This window comes from Scomber scombrus, chromosome 24, assembly GCF_963691925.1.
Source record: "Scomber scombrus chromosome 24, fScoSco1.1, whole genome shotgun sequence".
NCBI lineage: Eukaryota > Metazoa > Chordata > Actinopteri > Scombriformes > Scombridae > Scomber > Scomber scombrus.
In genome coordinates, this window is record NC_084993.1 from 7,120,888 (window position 1) to 7,138,890 (window position 18,003).

The 18,003-nt window shown below is 39.0% G+C and overlaps 1 protein-coding gene and 1 long non-coding RNA gene across 2 annotated transcripts; both read right to left on the reverse strand.

The window, feature by feature from the left end:
* Window positions 1-2,845: 2,845 nt before the first annotated feature.
* Window positions 2,846-16,533, reverse strand: LOC133976404 (OX-2 membrane glycoprotein-like). Its single transcript, XM_062414610.1, has 8 exons — window positions 16,405-16,533; window positions 14,552-14,624; window positions 14,263-14,376; window positions 13,512-13,826; window positions 12,578-12,907; window positions 10,573-10,857; window positions 9,554-9,655; window positions 2,846-5,142 (listed from the first exon to the last, which is right to left on the reverse strand). Exons 3-8 carry the CDS (start codon window positions 14,330-14,332, stop codon window positions 5,138-5,140), a joined length of 1,107 nt encoding a protein of 368 aa, XP_062270594.1. The 5' UTR covers window positions 14,333-14,376; window positions 14,552-14,624; window positions 16,405-16,533; the 3' UTR covers window positions 2,846-5,137.
* Window positions 16,534-16,842: 309 nt separating this feature from the next.
* LOC133976464 (uncharacterized) lies at window positions 16,843-17,737 on the reverse strand. The gene is made up of 3 exons (XR_009924833.1): window positions 17,664-17,737; window positions 17,516-17,578; window positions 16,843-17,279 (listed from the first exon to the last, which is right to left on the reverse strand). It is a non-coding gene; the product is annotated as an uncharacterized LOC133976464 (long non-coding RNA).
* Between the last annotated feature and the right edge of the window lie 266 nt (window positions 17,738-18,003).

Consider the following 18,003-nt stretch of genomic DNA (forward strand, 5'->3'; position numbering starts at 1 on the left):
AAAAAACCTTTATGACTAGTTGCCCTTATCTTCTATCTTATTTAAGCAACAAACAACAGTTCCACAGTGGTTTGTGGACTATTAACTGTCTAATGTAATTTGCTGGTTAATTAACACTATTAACATGTTTTGCCTAAAACGAGAGTGATAGTTACATGACAACATGGTCATAACACTAATACGCCATACTGGCAGCTTTTTGAAGCTGTATGAGGCCTGTTAGTATGCTAACATTTGCTTAAGTAATCTACAGTTGAGGATGATGGGAATTTTTGCTATTTATTTAGTCATAAACTAAAGTATTGGAGAAATAGAAATTTTAGATTAAAAGGTTATCATCTATGTCTTTACCAAATTTCACAACTATCCATCAAATAGGCTAAAGGCATTTAACTAAATACCACAATCTGTTGGTGGAGCTAGAGGAAAAGTCAGGGGGTCACTAAAGTTATGAGGATTTATTGTATGCATAGCATTTCATGGCTATATTTTTGATAGACAGTTGAGATTTTTTAGCCAGCCACAAGCTAGTAGCATGGCCGAAAAACTACTCTTTTAAAACATTTTGAAATATATATTGAAAAATATTCATCTTTAATGTTTACTGATAAATGTAATGGGCATCAGATAGATAACAACCAAACTATAAAAATAAACAGCGGGTAGCTATTGTGGTGTTAGCTCTCTATTAGCAAGCTAATTTAGCAAAGCTAGTAACATGATTAGCCTTAAACAAGAGTGAATCTTAGCTATAGCTGAAATAATTGAGACAAAATTGATCATGTTGTTCATTAACTTTAGCAAAACATATTAACCACACTGTCATCATACAATACACTGGCAAATGTGTGTTTTTATTTGACTTAATTAAGTAAATGCTTCCACATTTGCACATTAAACTCAATTAGCTATAACTTGTGCTAGGGTCAGTTGCATCAACTTAAACATTTCCTTTTAACACATAGGCCTGTTGTTACAATCATGTTAGCCCAGTCAAAGCCACAAAAATCCCAACATGACATCTGCCACATTTCAGTATGAGTCACCCTTAACCTGCAGGTGTCAAAGTGTGTTGGGAGCAGTGAGACGGGGGGGGGGGAACATCTCTCTCCCACCTCTAATCCAGGAAATGAGACGTTTCAGTTCAGACTGAAACTGACTACAATGTAAAGGTCAAAGGCTGTCTCATTTCTGCATAAGGAGCCTCTTTGAAGGATGATTTATGGATGGATGTTACCTTTCAGAAAGTGGCAACAAATCTATAACCACACTGAATGTCTGATACATTTTGTTGTTGACTTTTATCATAGTTAGATCAGGGGACGCAAACCTGTGAATTGACTGTTAATCTAACTGTTGAGTGGAAAGTGAAGCGGGCATAGGTGGGGTTGGCCTGTGGGATGTGTTTACCTCTGTGGTTTTGAAAGTGCTAAAAGCTGACGTATATCACAGCAATGCCTGCATCTGGCACAGTAAGGTGTCACTTACACCTCACACGCTGCACACTGCCCAACAAATGTTGCATGCAGGTGGAGATCCTGGTTGGGTCTAAGAGCTGTGAGAATTACAACAAAACCAATAAAAACTTAGAATGTTTTTTAGATGTCATTACCTTTAAGCTCCTTAAGCACCTCAGGCTTTTCGAGTTTCCTCTTTAAGCTGTTAAGTGGAAGGGAAGAAGTAGTGTAATTTAGAGCTGGATGGGACAAATGCAATTAAACCTGTCACCTCAAAGCAAATTAATAAAGGTTGCCACCTAGTGGTATAAAAGCTCCACACTTTCACTCTCCAGATATTGCTAATATAAATTTTAAACAGGACATCCATCCCTCCTTCACATAAAAATAATCATTTCCTACAAGTGTGAGTCCATAAACATTTAAAGCCACTGAGGGACCAATACAAAAACACACTGGTGACTTTATCATGAAGCCCATTAAAATCAGCAGTTTCCTCTTGATAAGCTTCTCTGTTTTGTTGCTAGTCAAATTATTTGCTTTAATGACATTGGTATCGCTGTAGATAATCAAAATAAGTCTGTCCAACACCCCAAAGGAACAAATGAGCTACTTTCCTGTCTTTGTGAGGTTTATGGAAGGAAAACAAAAAATTCTTTACTTACATGAAAGGTGTTTTGGAGAGAATGTTACTTTGGTCCCATTCAGATGGAGTTCATTTCCAAAACAGGATAAAGTAAATCTGGGGAGAAAAACAGTCGAGGACACATATCTATTCCTAAGATAAAAATGAGGTTACCTTTCTGAATATAACACAATAGCTTTGTTTTCCCCCCAGGGAGAGCAGGTGTGGTTTCAGTGTACGACTTTTTGGGACAATAAGTAGTAGTGTACATTAAATGACAGTCACATCCTGTGATCTTTGGTGTGTTTAAACAGCTAATTTCAACGTATTTTTCTAATGACAGGGAATCATCTATGATTAACAACTGACTCACTAAAATAATACCTGAAATAATACATTGTGAAACTGGATGTTAGTTAATTTAAGGGTATTTTCAACTTTAGATATTTGCATTGGTTAGTCATAGGCCATTTAAGAAAAAGAGCAACAAAGCCAACATGCTACTCGCAGGGGTTTTGAGAATGAAATAGTAAAGTCACTTGAGTGGGCTGCAGAGGAAATGGGTTTTCTACTGTGTAACTTACACCACCACCCACAGCCTTCATACATCATACTTTACCACCCAACAATGTCACAAGAATACAAGATGGTTGAGAGAGTTCAGCTGCAAATTTGAGCAACTGCATGCAAGAAAACACTTGATTAGAAATTTAAAAAAAAAAATTGTATCTCCAAAATATTTAGGCATTGAAACAAGAGAGGATGAAGTTTCAGATTTTATTTGTTTCCACTTTGATCTCATTTAACTCCTCAGCACCGCCACAGGAAACTTGATACTATAGAAAGGTGAACACAACGAGAAAACAACGCTGTTGATACTCAAGACAGCATTAGACAGACAGCAGCTTTAGTATCTCAGCTAAGTTTTATAACATCATTATAGACATTTATTAAAATTGAAATCTTTATATACAGATAATATAAGTGACTTAACTGTAAAGTAAATGATGAGATTAACTGTTGTTAGAATACTTCTTTTTCTGATATGAAATTTTCTGCAAAATAATATATACTGTACATGGCCCATAATATAAGACTATATGTTTTTCCCAAGGTTTGCAAATGTTAAACTCTAACACTGGTGCTCACTACAGTTCGGCTCTGTCAGTCATGAAATAATGTACATCAATGCAAATAAAAACAGATAAACTTCTTTAGCGTTCAAAATACACACAGACTTGCACAACAACAAACACCCTCGTTTTCTCACCGTCCGTATCGCATACACACAAAAACAGTGATTCACAACTGCAGGGCTCATCCTTTTGGGCATCATTTGGGCGGTGTTAACCAGCAAGCCTATGGAGGTTACAGGTCAACCACCCTTCTCTGTCCCAGCAGCTATAAATAACAAACCTTTCATTCTTCTCTCAAACCGTCGTCTCAGTATGAGTCATACAGGCATGGTGCACTTAAACCTCACTCGCCCTATCTTTTTTTTTTTCCTTCCTGTAACTTATAAGTATAGTTTAAAATTGGCACGATCAGTCCTCTTGTCCACTACAGTTTACATTATGTTTGCCTCACTGACAACCACAAATAGAGGGCTTTCACGTGATGTAAGAGCCCTGTGGTGGTCAGGCATTCTGGGCTGATGTGTCTAACTTCAGCCAATTTAAAGTAATACACTAGAAAACCTATTTGAATATTTGTTGAAGACTGTTTCTGTTGTTTTAAAAGGAAATATAATTTAGTACTGAATGCACCACTAAAGCACAAGAAAACTGTAAAGAGACCTTAATGTTGAAAGTCCAACTGAAATGTAATCGCTCCCATTTGCAAACATAATTTCAACATGTTTTGAATGTAGTTATTAGAATGAAGAAAAAAGGTATTTGGGGGAAATATCAGAAAGGTGTATCAAAGGTGGCTCATTTGATTGACATTAGCTAGCAGGCTAACAGTGTTAACAGAGTCAAGGGAAACAAACTACTGTAGCTGCAGGTCATAGACAGACAGTGTGGGATTAGCAGTGGTACTGAAGAGTAAGAACCAAACCAGCATCTAACGGGTTTGAGGGGACATTTTCTGGTATATTTATATGCTATTTTAATGTGCTAAGCTGTGAGGGAAGAGGTGTGTACATGTTTGAAAATTAGATAAGAAAGATACTTCAGCAGTTCTTGTGTTGAGTTGCAGGAGGCTATCAGGCTCAGTGCGACTGTCTGCTCTGCCAATGATAGAACGCCACGTTATCGCTTTAGATTTGATTTGCTGTGATGAAAACAAGGTCTGCGTCTACATAAGCAATTATGGAATAGTATTTAATCAAAATAATGTAAAAAAAAAAAGTGGGCACCACTATGAAATAAATAAAATAGAAATTTCTCCCTTTTGGTTTCAGAATTCTTTCTCAAAAGAGAATACAAAATAACTGATTTACAAAGCAGATATGTATGCTGTAGTAGAAAAAAAGGCAAATTAATATATTACTTAATATATTAGTAATGTTTTTTCCCTATTTGTTAATATATTTAATTGCTTAATTAACTTGCTTAATAATAAGCTACTTCACAAAGTCAAAAAATACTTTGCTCTTAACTAAAAAAGCTTTTCAAGGTACATATATCAGCCTTTAGAAAGAAAGATAACTTATCAGATAATCTTCATGGGCCTACTGTGTCTGCTTTTGCCAAATTGTTTTATTTATAGTCAGTCCTCCATTGGACGTCCATGATGCCACCATGCTGATCCAACAAAAGCCTCCGTTCCTTTCACCGCTACTTCATCAATCAAAGCAACATATCTACTGTAAGTGTGACTTCTAGCATTAAATAAAGTGTTTTTAGTTCTGTCGACCGTTTAGTTTAGTGATTTGTGTCTTCACGAGTTTCCCAGCTAATGGAAGCAGAACCATCAGTGTTGGCTCAGCTCTCTGAATGCTCTGTTCCCGTCCTCTGCGCACTGAACTGGAGAGCACAGTGCTGAGCAGCTAGGTCAGGCTCAGAGCTCGGCTGGACTTCCATCAAAGCAGTGTTGGCTGCCAAGTTCCAAATCAGTCTGGACAGATAGTGAGAGAGAGAGAGACACGAACACAGTCAGTTGATCAGCTTTGTCCTGAGAAAATTTCCATGTTTCATTTCCCATTTCTGCAAGAATCACGCAGATCCAGTCCTTCCTCACTGGTCTGCATTTTCCTAGTTTTTGTCTATTCAAGGCAAAAATATCACAAGGTCATGGGGCAGAGGTGTATTTACTTGATCTATATCCCACACAAGAATGCAAAAATAAACACAGCCAGCACATACACGTTGGTATAGTCCCAAAAATCACCCACTCAGAGCCAAAAGACCACATGCACAAAATAATGAATACCAGGAATTCCTAAGCCATAATTAAGTGCCTGCCACACCTCAATCTACATGTGGCAACAATGTGAGTTATGTGGAAGAGGCTCACTTCGCAAAAGCATTAAAATTGGATCCATACATGTTGCCTAAAAGCCAATTAGAGCAAGAGTGACAAGATAACTAACCTGGAAAATCAATCAACACTGCAGAGGCTAAATATCTTTTAGCAGTATAGTGACGAGCAGGTGTTGCTTTCGTCATAAGTGTGTGTGCCTCTTCTTGTCTATTTTTTGTTCTCTTTTCCTCTGTCTAATCTCCTAGGAGCAATTAGAGTTGCCCTCAGTTCTTCCCTCATGATTTAAAAGGCGACTGTGTTTGTGCGCCGGACAGGATGTGGTCACTCCCATGCTCTTCCTGTGGTGCCACAGATTGAAAGGTACCGTTGAAAACATTTGCTTTCATTAATGAAACTGCTGCTTATCTGTATTCAACTCCCTGTCCTCGTAGCTGCGTCACCACTGCATCTTATAGTCTGTACATTTCCACCCAGGCCACACCAAAAAAAAAAAAATCACATTTTACTGGAAGAACCTCAGACCTTTGCTTAACTCCCCAGCTGAGATTGAAGCAGACAGGGACTGAACTACGCCCACTGATCCAGAAAGGACCACAAAGTTGGAACTTGGGGCAGGCTTGTGGTTTTGACTTCAGCTGCAGACATCACAACTCCTTACAACCATCCACAGTGTGTTTCTCTGCAGTTAAACATCTCACAGACACTCGAAATATTTGTCAGCATAGTTTTCCTTTAAGACAGCTGCTACACACCAAAGGAGTTCCAGTTTTTTTTACTCAGTTAGTGGGAAGTCATGACTGGCTTGTTTCAAGTGTAACGAGACAGATTCATTGCCAATCATCCCAAAAGAATGCACGATGATCTGAGCTCAGATATAGTGTAAATGTACCTGCATCTCTTCAGCAATGGTTTAAAGGACCAATACACCTACATTTCTAACAAGTATACTCACAAAAAACTGTTTTACTCAAGTGTTTTTTTTTTTTAATTTCGGTGAACCAAATCTTTAACTAGTTATTTTGAGTTATTATTATCATTAGTCATTATCAGAGTGTAGGAAGATACTTAAAATTCCAATCACAGTTACCCAAAGTGATATATTTAAATGCCTTATTTTTCCAAAACCCAAAGATGTTCCGTTTAACGCAATAAAAGGAAATCTGGAAATATTCACAACCATATTTACAAAATGACTCAGAACATAATCAATTGTTAAAATAGTTTCTGAATAATTTCCGATAATTGATTAATCATCATCAGTTCCAATAAGTACAATCATCTTGAAGCACTTAGCATCACATGTGAATCACAGCTCCCTTTCACTAAACTGCAATCTGAGTCTCATCACAGTAAATGCTTGTGTTCCCGGCACATGTCAGACAAGCCAAGACTACGAGCTACAGGATGTGTGTGCCTGTACAGTCAAGTGTGAAGGGTGGGCGTTGTTATCAACTGGCCAGGATTTCAGCTTTGGACTTTCTCCCTGTTCCAGGCCCCTACTGTGTGTCGTTTTCTTCCACAGTCCAAGAGATTAGACAGAGAGACGGGGTCTTTTCTTCAGGCTGCTAACTCCACACAATCAGTACAACCACTTGTTATTCTGCTCAGGATCTACAGAGTTGGAAAGCAAGGAGACTTGGAAGTTTGGAGCGTTTCAGGCAAACAGGGTATTTATTTCCAAAGAAAAATCTATTTTTGCAGCATGATCTCTTCAAAATATGCCATGCCAAAGTTTCTCCACAGACTCTTAAGCAAGTCCTTGTCCAACACAAAGCTATCATAACATGCAAACACTGTATTTAGGAGTGTAAAGACAGTGCCTGATGGTCTCATGAATTAGGGATGTGAGAAAAACACAACAGCATGATTGACGTCTTTGTTGGGTTGAACCCATGTGGGCGAATGTTGGTTTTGGACCCTGAGTGATGAGGAAAAGAGGAATTAAGAGAATGTGTCAGATTTCATCTGTAAGACGTTGGGATACACGGGTGTGTGGGACAAAACTTACTTACTTTTCGTCACCTTTTAAGGGTTTTTAAAACATTGCAAACACCTGCAGGCATAACAAATACATCCATTTATTGTAATTAATAGTTTCTCTTGACACAAATCAAAAGTAGTCATGGGATTGTACTGACCATGAAACATCAGCTCCAACTATTGTTTTTCTTCCTTTACAGCCAAAACTTTCATTTGGCAAGTACAAGTGCAAACATCAACCACAGCCTAAGTCAGTGCCTATGATAAGATCGATTTTCCCTACCGCTTTTATTCTTGGAAAGAAAACGTATGATAAAGGGGAAGTGGGCCGAGATCCACATCAGGCTGCACTGTTTTTGTGACACTCATGAGAGGGTTGTGGGAAAGGTGTTAACAGGGCTGAAGGGAGTGTTGATGATACATCGACGCTGACGCCTCTGTGTGGAAAGTTGCTTTTCAGATAAATGTGACATATTTTTCAGTGTCACCTTACCAACACACGTACACACTTCCCTATTCACTTCCTCTGGGATTATTTCCAATATATGATTTGTCTGAATTTTCTCCAGAACAAAAGGTTAAAATCTTTTTTTAATCTTTTTTTTGGCTAATTTTTGGGTCACAAGCTCATCATGCTGCCGAACAAAAGAGGCAATTTTGATTTAGACTGTAGTATACTTTTCAAATGTATAATATCCACATAAGAACATATGTTGTGTTGAATTCTTCAACAGTAAATAAACCAAATGCAATGGATCCTTACAAAGAAAGTTCATGCTGCATGTTTCTGTTATCAGACATTAAATATCAGATATTGAATTCAGCCACTAAAATAATTTTTTCACATTCATGTGCTAAAAGTGGAAAGTTTCTCTGAGCTCACTGAAAATCCAATTGTAAGAGGCAGGCCTATATGCAGGATTTGTAACACCATAACTAGTTTGGAGTCAATTCTGGTCCAATATTCAACTTACACAAGTGTGATGTGGAAATTTGAAGCCTCCAATGCACAAACATTGAGAAAGGACTTTAAAGTGAAGTAGGAAACATCCCAGATATCCAACAAAACTTCTGAAATAAAACATAGTAACATATTCATAGATTCTGGATTTCTAAGGAGTAGGTGCCATTTTTAAAGATTTTATCATTGTTATTTCGAGCAGAATATTTTTATGTCTTAACATGTCTGGAGGGCATCTTACAAAATCATGTATTGTTGATTTCTTCCTCTTTACACCACTGGCAACATATGATTTCATCCATTCACTGTGGTATGGAACTGGCAGGCTAGTTTGTTTGTCTGTTTGCTTTTTGAATGACAAATATGGCATCTGGTTTGCAGCATGTTGCAGCAACTCCATGCTGGTATCTTTCTTTCTAACTTTGTTAAATGTAGTTTACTTCTGGATCTGGATCTTGCACTGTAACTGTAATGGTAATTCTTATATTACAGACGGCTGGCTAGTTATTTTCTCTCATGTGTGTTAAAAATTGATGCAAACAGCAAGTTCACAGTCAGCTGTAGTCTTCATGGTGTATTAAAATCCAACTTTTTCTTCTGGGAAAAAATGAGGCCTTGCTAAATATTTTATCAAATCAGTTCACTGAGGTTATCTTGCTCATAATTACTCATAACTCAATAACTCATAACATATGGGAATGTTTTCTTTTTCATTTAATGTACCTGGAACATTTTTTTTATCATAATCATAACAGTGAACAGAGCCACTTATAACTTGGCCAGAACATCAGACCACAAGATAAGCAAGTCCCTGTATATGAGATGAGCAGTTTTCTCCCATGATCAAGACCACATAGTAAAGAAGTGCCTATAATTAGAGTCACTCCCAGAACAACCACATTCTTCTATTAAACTCTGAATCTATTGGGATCATCACAGTATTTTTTGATGACATGCATGACAAATTACTCTTTTGCACCCTCACCCTTGATTTCCTTAAATAACTTTCACTAGAGAACATTTGGGACCTTGTCGCAGGATATTTCACATGTGAATTTAACTTTAACTTAGCAGAGTAAAAAAAGTTCCAGGGTCGACACTCACCGTCAGTGCAGATGAAGCACTTGCAGAGACACACACACACGCACAGGAGGAGGACGGCGGCCACACCGCACACTGAGAGGAGGATAACCATGGCTGGACTCACTGCAGCACACAAACACACACACACACACACACACACACACACACACACACTGACATTTACACCAAAGCTCTATTTACAGATATGTTTCAGACATTCAACATGTAAGCATGTGACATCTGGACTAAACATATACGACGATGTGGTACGAGAATCCTCAGATGAGGAGAACAACACTTCCCGTATGCTGAAACATTACTAGATTTAGGACCCCATCAAAGCAGCCATAATTACCCCTGACTAAAATAGCTGACAATACACACATGTGAAAACAAAAGCACCTCAGCTCTAGAATATGTGAAGTATAGACATTTTTTTTTTACAATATTGGTGGCTAGTTTTACTTTGGGTGTGTTTGTTTCTGCTTTAAAGTATTACCTTATTAAGTATTAATTATTATGTCTTATTTAAACATATGGTGCTTTTTCCCCATTTCAAATGTTTCCATAAACAACCTCCTCAATATTATGTCACATAGAAACACAGGACTGTCATAGATGTCTAGTAATGATGCAATGGGTTCATATTATGATCACCAGTTTTAATTATTTCAACTTTTTAGTCTCTTAGTTTTGCACAGCACGAACAACAATACTCATACGCCTCGGCTGCTGTTGCTATGGAGAAGAAGCCTGGCAGAAAGCACTTTGTTGCTGGGATTGGGAACAAAACACGTTGCCATGGTTGCTGCATTCATCCAAAATTGACCCAGAATCCAAAAGTAAATTGATTCGAGTTGCACTTTAGTCTCAATCCTCTGTTAGTAGAGCACATGAAAGAATTTAAAGCTTAAGTTAAGAATAACTGTAACCTTTGAGGGAGTGCAGGCCCTTTAAGTCGTTGTTGTTGTGAGCTAATTTGATTAGAGATCAGCAAGCCATGCAGGCTGATAAAAACCCTCAGTAGAAAAACTCCTCACCATGTTTGTTGAGGGACACTGAGAGAGGTTTCTTCAAACCCTCGTGGTGCACGATGCATTTGACGGACATGTCATTGAGCAACGCCGACTGGAAGAGCAGCGTGCTCGTCACTATCGTCGTGCCGTCGCCCTGATTGTAGGTTGATGACATGGGCGGCCCCAGCGTTCGGTTGTCCCCGTCGACGTTCCACACCATCTCTGCTGCGGGCCGGGACTGGGCGGTGCAGTTGGCCTCGGTGACCCCCGAAGTTGAGGTCACATAGTTGATTTCTGGTTTGGGTAAAACTGGAGAAAGAAAGTTTGTTTAGTGGCTGCTTATAGATGTTATTCACATGTTAAATTAGAGTTCAGTGAGCCTTATGTTGTGGTTTCTTTTAGATGTTTTGCCACTTTTTATTCGATTTAAACCTGCCAATCACAGACAACAGAAAGCAGAGATTTGTTCCTCTGCCCTCATAATGGAGACAGAGAGACAGAGTACATCGCCTGTCAGTCTCTTCCCTGCGACACAATGACACAAGTCGTCCTGCGACAGGCCAGCCTAGAAACAAAACCCAGACAGAGAACAGAGGCGAAGCAGCTTTTACTAACGCTGCGTGTTTATGTGTGTGTGCGTCTGGATCTTTGGTTCCGTCAGTTCACACAAAAGCAACGCTTGTTAGCAGAGCTAGAAGACGGACGTATGGGTATGCACACACATACACACACACATACACACAGAAGCCTTGTGTCTAGGAAACAGTGAGCCACTCATCCCCTGGGCTTTCACCCAAATTAATCACTCCTTTCCCCTCAATGACACCCTCCCTCTGTGGACATTATCACTCCCAAAAAACACACACACACACACACACACACACACACACACACACACACACACACACACACACACACACACACACACACACACACACACACACACACACACACACACACAGAGGAAGATCAACAGACACTCACACTTCTGGAAAGTTTGCGTACCACTTCTAAAAGTCTAAGATAGGTAACACTGCTTTAACATTGTGGTTTACACGTCTGTGGCACAGTAGCAGCACTGAGGGGAAAAAAGAGGACAGGGGGGATTAAGTCATGGGTGGCGAGGGACACAAAGCAGGTCAGAACAGTAGATTAATGACCCACTTCGGTAACTCTCACCTCGGGGCTGCCTGTGGTTTGTTTATACACAGCGCTTCCTTTTCCTGAACTATATCTGGGACATGAGGACACATTTCCTCTCAGCAAACAGTACATATCTCCAGTTCATGTTAAATAATGCGCTCCTTAAAAAAGGTGAAAACAAGTGCTTCATTGTTTTCATTATCAATTCATCTTTAGACTATTTATTTGATAAATTGATTAGTTGTTTGGTCCATAAAATGGAAAATGGTGTAAAATGTCAATCACTGTTGCTCAAAGGCCAAAGTGACGTCCGCGAATGTCTCATTTGTCCACAACAGTCAACAGCCTGAAGTTATTTAGTCATCAATGAGGACAAAAGAAGCCAGAAAATATTCACATTTGAGAAGCTGGAACATTTTCTAAGATATGAAAGCGATTGAGTTATCGTTGCAGCTCTAGTTTAGACAGTAGAAGAATGTTTATTATTGTTTGTGCAGTTTTATTTGTATTTTATTGTTGATGTTTGTGTATTTGTATAAAGGCCAATGTACTGATGTTGTATGGAAATGGCTGATACTAATCATTCCAGAAATAGCTTAATCAAACATGATAACTCATCAATACCTCCACCAATTTTACATGTTGACATCAATTTGACTTCGGAGGAGCTTTGGAGAGTCTAAGAAAATGACACCATCCAGGTATCAGGTTTGGAGAATATTATCTTTTAACAGAAATAGAACACTGCATTGGGAGCACTGAGTTTGAAAGACATGATCATTCACCAGACAAGACAGTTTCATTTTGGCAATTTTGCCCTTTGTGCATCTGTTTAATGCTAATATTAAAAAAAAACAACAACAAATGTTCCTTTCACCAGACTCACCAAATACAGAGAGGCAGGCGGTGTCGCTCTTGGTGCCGTCTGGGTACGTGTGGAACTCGCAGGTGTAGCACCCCTCATCCTCGGTCTTGACCACCTTGATGGTTAGCTCGGTGTCGGCCAGGTTTCGGCTCAGACTCACGCGCCCCCTGAACGCATCACCTATGGTCTGGTCGCCTTTTTTGGTGAAGGAAGCTACAGTGGTGGTGTCGCCCTGCTCGGCTATCTTCCTCCACAGCACCTGTTGCACCGTCTCGGGGAGGCTGTACCAGCAGGAGAGGGTGATTGGTTTCCCGCTCACGGCTGTCTTGTTACCATCCAGCCGCACTTTACCTACAACAAAGGAAACATTCCCATTATTTATATCACTACATGAATGTGTGATTGTATGTTAGCTGTATCTGTCAGTGGGTTATTTCTGCTGGCATCAAAATGTGCAATAAAAACTTCAAAGGGCTGTTGCTTGTGCACAGGAGCAGGGATAACAAGGGTAATAAAAGTGTGTGTGTGTGTGTGCATGTTTCATGGTAACAACAGGATGCAAAGGAGAGCTGGTTGGGTGGCCTTTCTCGCCTGCTGGTCTAGGAGTTCAGGGCATACAACTTCCTGCCTCAAGAAATTCTGGGACTACTGAGCAAAACAAACAGTATGTGTGACCCTGATTGAGAAATGCTGCACCCAGACTACAGTGGGTGACTTCAACAAACAAACAATGGCAAATTTGTATTGACTTTATAGAAATAAAGAACAAGAGTTGCTTACTGAAGATAATGTGTTCTTGACGAAAACATGTTAGGAACCAAAAATCCTCCAACAAACATGAAAGTGGATCATATCATTAAGAGATCTTTGATTATTTAAAATATGATTATACAGAATAAATACACAAATGAAAAGGAAGTAGCTTGCAGGTGAGCTTGTGAAAAGCTGGACTCACCAGTGACGCTGACACACGTCTGTCCTTGCTGCCGCCCCAAGGGGTAAATATGGAAGTCGCACTGGTAGCAGCCCTCGTCATCCTTCTGCACGCTCTTGATGGTGATGTAGCTGGAGTTGCTGTGTGAGGAGTTGAGCAGCACGTTGGAGTCTTGATGGCTGATACGGACCGACTCACCTGGCTCGTACACCAGGAGCTTCTTGTTGCGATTGTGGAACCAGCTCACTTGCCGGATGATGCCACCTGTGACGTTACAGCCAAGGAGGAGGGGATGACCTGCCTCTGCGGTCAGAAGGGCAGGAGCTATGACGTCACCTGAGACAACACAAACACAACAAGCAAGCCGGTCAGCACAGTCAGACTGAGGTTTTTTCTAGGTTAATCGATTAAAATAAGGTTTATTGACATAACTGTTAAAGTTACAATATTGATAACACTTTATTTAACAGGTTCTTTTTTATTTTTATTTCCTGAAAAGGTTTTAGGTATTTAACAGTAAACTTCACATAAGAAAAGGGTGGCGATAAAAATATTTATCTACTTTTTTATCTACTTTTTGGCAGTTTAGTCCAGGGGATGCCCCTCTCCAAATAATCACAATATCCAGTTGGGAGGTTGTGAGATAATTAATAAAAGAGGAAAGAATTTCACATTTACATTTCCTTCTTTGACTTTCTCTAGTTTTTGACTGAACTGAACTTTTTCAGTTCATTTACCAAACACAATTAATAAATATATATGCAAAACATACCTTTTGTCCTGCAGACAGCTGTTCCCGCTATCCACACCAGCAAACACAGGGGCAGACCAAGTCCACCCATCGCACACCGACGCAGGGTTACCAAGTATCACATCCAGACTGCAGCTGCAAACACAAACACTGTCAAAGAACTTTAACAGCTTCCACCACAACCTTAATCTCACTGTAAAACCTCAACATCAAGCAATTCTCACATCTGGAAGCTAATATGTAAACTGAACAAAAAAAGATGTTCAATCAATGAGTGTCAAGTGTATCAAGGCTGTGGATTCAGACGTACTCCTTTCAGCTGTCGAGTGCTCTGACGTGTTGGTCAGCGTGGTTGTTGCTGCATCTTATTGGCACACTGTCTGCTGTAATGAGAAACATGAAGCCAGAGGATGACATCAGCAATGACCGCATCGTGGCAGCTTCATGAGAGATTACACTGTGCAAAACTCTACGGCTGTAACCAACAATTATTTTTCGAGTAATCGATCAGTTGCTTGATCTTTAAAATCTCAGAAAATTGTGAAAAATGGCGATCACTGTCTCCAAAAGACCAAGATGACGTCCTCAAATGTCTATTTTTTTGTCTAGACCAAAAGTCCACAACTTAAAGATATTCAGTGTCAGAAACCAGAAAATATTCACATTTAGAAGCAGGAACCAAATCATTTCTTTAAATGAATGAAACCAAATACTCGCAGATAAATTCAATGTGTGTCAACTAATCGAAGAATTGACTAATTGATGCAGATCCACGAAATTCAAATACTAAATAACTAAAAAGCCATCACTTTGGGACTTTTGGTGCATCTGAGACGGCACTTAGTTCACTTTAAAATGTGTTGCCATGGAGATGCAATGTGTAAAGCATGAACAACAGCAGCTGCTGATTCAGGAAACATCACCTGGGGTCTAACAGGGGTTAAACATGTTAATCCACAGCATGCACCCTGCCTCCAGTAAGCCAGTAATCATCTGGCAGCAAAACAAGTTGCCACTTTGATGTCTAGACAACACAAGCCATAAGATTTCCAAATCAATACTTGAGAACTGACCACAATGAAATTACAGTATCCGGATGATGATGCCAGGGGTGATGAGGAAACATTAGTCATGTTTGCAGCAGGCGTAAGGTGTGTGAGCGCTGAGACACCAGCCAAGCCCTCACATTGCGGTAAAGCTCCACACTTGTTTAGCAGAGGCAATAGAAAGATGCCACACCAGAGGCTTGACTGTAAACAGCAGGGATAAGGCATAAACTGGCCTTTGATCAGTTTCTATAAGTGGAGTGAAGTGGACTTTCTGGGAAAGAGAAACCAGCCACACAACCACAAGGTGCAGACCTCAGAGATTTATGGCCATTATTTGCTCTTTTGTAGTGCCAACCATCTGGCTTCGAACATACATCCTGCTCCTGTTGGCCAACTGTTAAAATGACTTTCCTACCACAAAAACACAACCATTAGAGGATTTGTGGCTCAAATGCCTTGCTCAAAGGCAGACACAAGACAATCTGTAGGAGGCCCAGTGTTTATTGCTGTTGAGAAAACTCATCCAGCAGAGTTGAATTTTAATGAAACCAGGCTGGCAACTTTATTCTAAAAAAAAGAAGAAGGGGAAGGGGTTTTCACGTAATCAGTCCAATTTTGTGGATAAAAAATGAATCCCATCAAATGAATGAAATGCTTTAAGGAAACCACAAAGTGACACTGACATCGTTAAAAAGAAGTTTGCCCCAAGTACATGCTGAGAGACTGACAGAAAATGATCCCCAGCTCTGCAGAGTTTATATAACAAGTGCAACAGGGAAAACATGTTAATTATGTAAGCAAATTAAAAGTGTTCTAGTTTAAATCAATGTACAGTTCATGATGAGTTCGTTATAAGGGGAAAAAATACTATAAAATGTTAATTCGATGTTATTTTCAGTGGAACCTGGTTAGCCATAATCTACATAGACCTGTCTGATACTTCTGATCTACTAAACATACTGATTTTGCATCCAGGAATCCAGGAGACAGAAGTGTCATCACAAAAAGTTTGTAATAAGTAAAAATGATCAGAAATAACTGGAAACTACTAAACTTTCAAATTGTTCCAAACTTATTTTACTTACAACAAAAGTCGTGCAGACATTAAACTTACCCGCTGACAGATGATAGTCCCCCAGACACCAGCTTGGCTCCCAGTCTGTGAGGTGCTCCTGTGTTACAGGTAATGTGAAAGTGGAGCAGAATAATCCATGCTTACTACAACAAACTACGATCAACCAGTTTCGAGTTCCTGCTGCCTCATTTCACTCCCTGATCGCTCAAAACACCTCAACTCTTCATCAGCATATTTGAGGAAAGGGAGACCCCTGCTGTCCTTGTTGCGCAGTTGCAGTCACGATTCATATAATTATTTGAGAGTTTGATAGTTGCAGTAATTGCTTTTTAATAGGAGAATAACTCATCACAGGTTCCTGTCGCAGCTCTAAAACATTATAATAACACTCATAATTTAACCAAACATTGTACTTCTACACATAGATTAATTAAAATAGTTTTTTTTATTTGAAACCTCCAATTATCATCCGGTGGCAAAAAAATGTTATTTACAGAAATATAAAGAAAATAAAGAAGCAACAGTAGATGTGCATTATACAAAACATTTTCACATGAAAACACAAGTTATTAATTCAAACTAAACCAAACAAAGACAGGTGGATCATTTTTGTAAATACATGAGATACAACATTTACAGGTCAAAGTGCATGAAAGTAGTTACCTGAGCTCAAAATGAATTCTTCTCATTGTCAAAGTTTCAACGTGCAGAGGAAAAACTTGTTAAAGCTCAATTGTTTAAAAAAAAAAGAAATGCATAAAAATATCCTAGATTACTATATTAGTTTACACTAAATAATAGTTTAAAGTTCTTCACTTCACACAGTTTCATATTTTCATCTGGTAATCTCATGAATTCCATCGTCTCCTTGCTGTCAAAGTTGAACCTTCAAATCGTCACACGTCAGAATGGGTCTGAAAAAAGCAAGTTAATGCATGTTTGCATTATTATATCACTTCATATAGCATGTTTCTGTAATAATAAAACATGGAGTCAATGATCCAAATAAAGAGTTCATGTTTTGTTCTGATTTTAAAGCTCTGAGACAAATTTTAAACTTTGGGCTACATGATAACAACTGATTTAACAACACAGTGGAAGCTGATCATTAAATAATTAGCAATATGATGATAGTATAAAAGTGTATTACTCAGAAGTGTCTTTATTTGTTGCTTGGGCCATCTCATGCCTCTCAGAGTCCCTGTGTGACCAACTAGAGGATTAAAGCAAAGTTAACAAACTATTTCAATATTAATTAAGACACAAGTGTTACAATAGATACCGACTGAATGACTTACCTGTGGTAATATTTCTGTCTAAGCAGGACGATGACGACTGCAACAACACAACTAAAGACCACTGCAACAACCACCACAATGATTAAAGTTGAATCTATGAGAAAAACAGGAACATTTGTCACATGGAGCAACTTTCATAATGCAACTAAAACCAAAGGGAACTGTTTTTTACTGACAGGACATGTGAGCATTAACTGACTCACTGTCATCAGGTTCATTTACTTCATTGAGACCTGCAAAGAGAAACAAACCCTTCAGAATCATAAAGTAATTATTAAACTCATGGGTTTTGGACATGTTTCTCACCATCATCAGATGATTGATTGACTGCAGGAATCGT

Excerpts from the sequence above, each read along its gene's own strand:
- LOC133976404 (XM_062414610.1), bottom strand. The coding sequence starts at position 14,332 with ATGGGTGGACTTGGTCTGCCCCTGTGTTTGCTGGTGTGGATAGCGGGA. Across the intron at positions 10,858-12,577 it reads CGCCTGCCTCTCTGTATTTG|TTTTACCCAAACCAGAAATC; the intron begins GTGAGTCTGGTG and ends TTCTTTCTCCAG. Across the intron at positions 9,656-10,572 it reads AGTGTCCCTCAACAAACATG|TGAGTCCAGCCATGGTTATC; the intron begins GTGAGGAGTTTT and ends TGTGTGCTGCAG.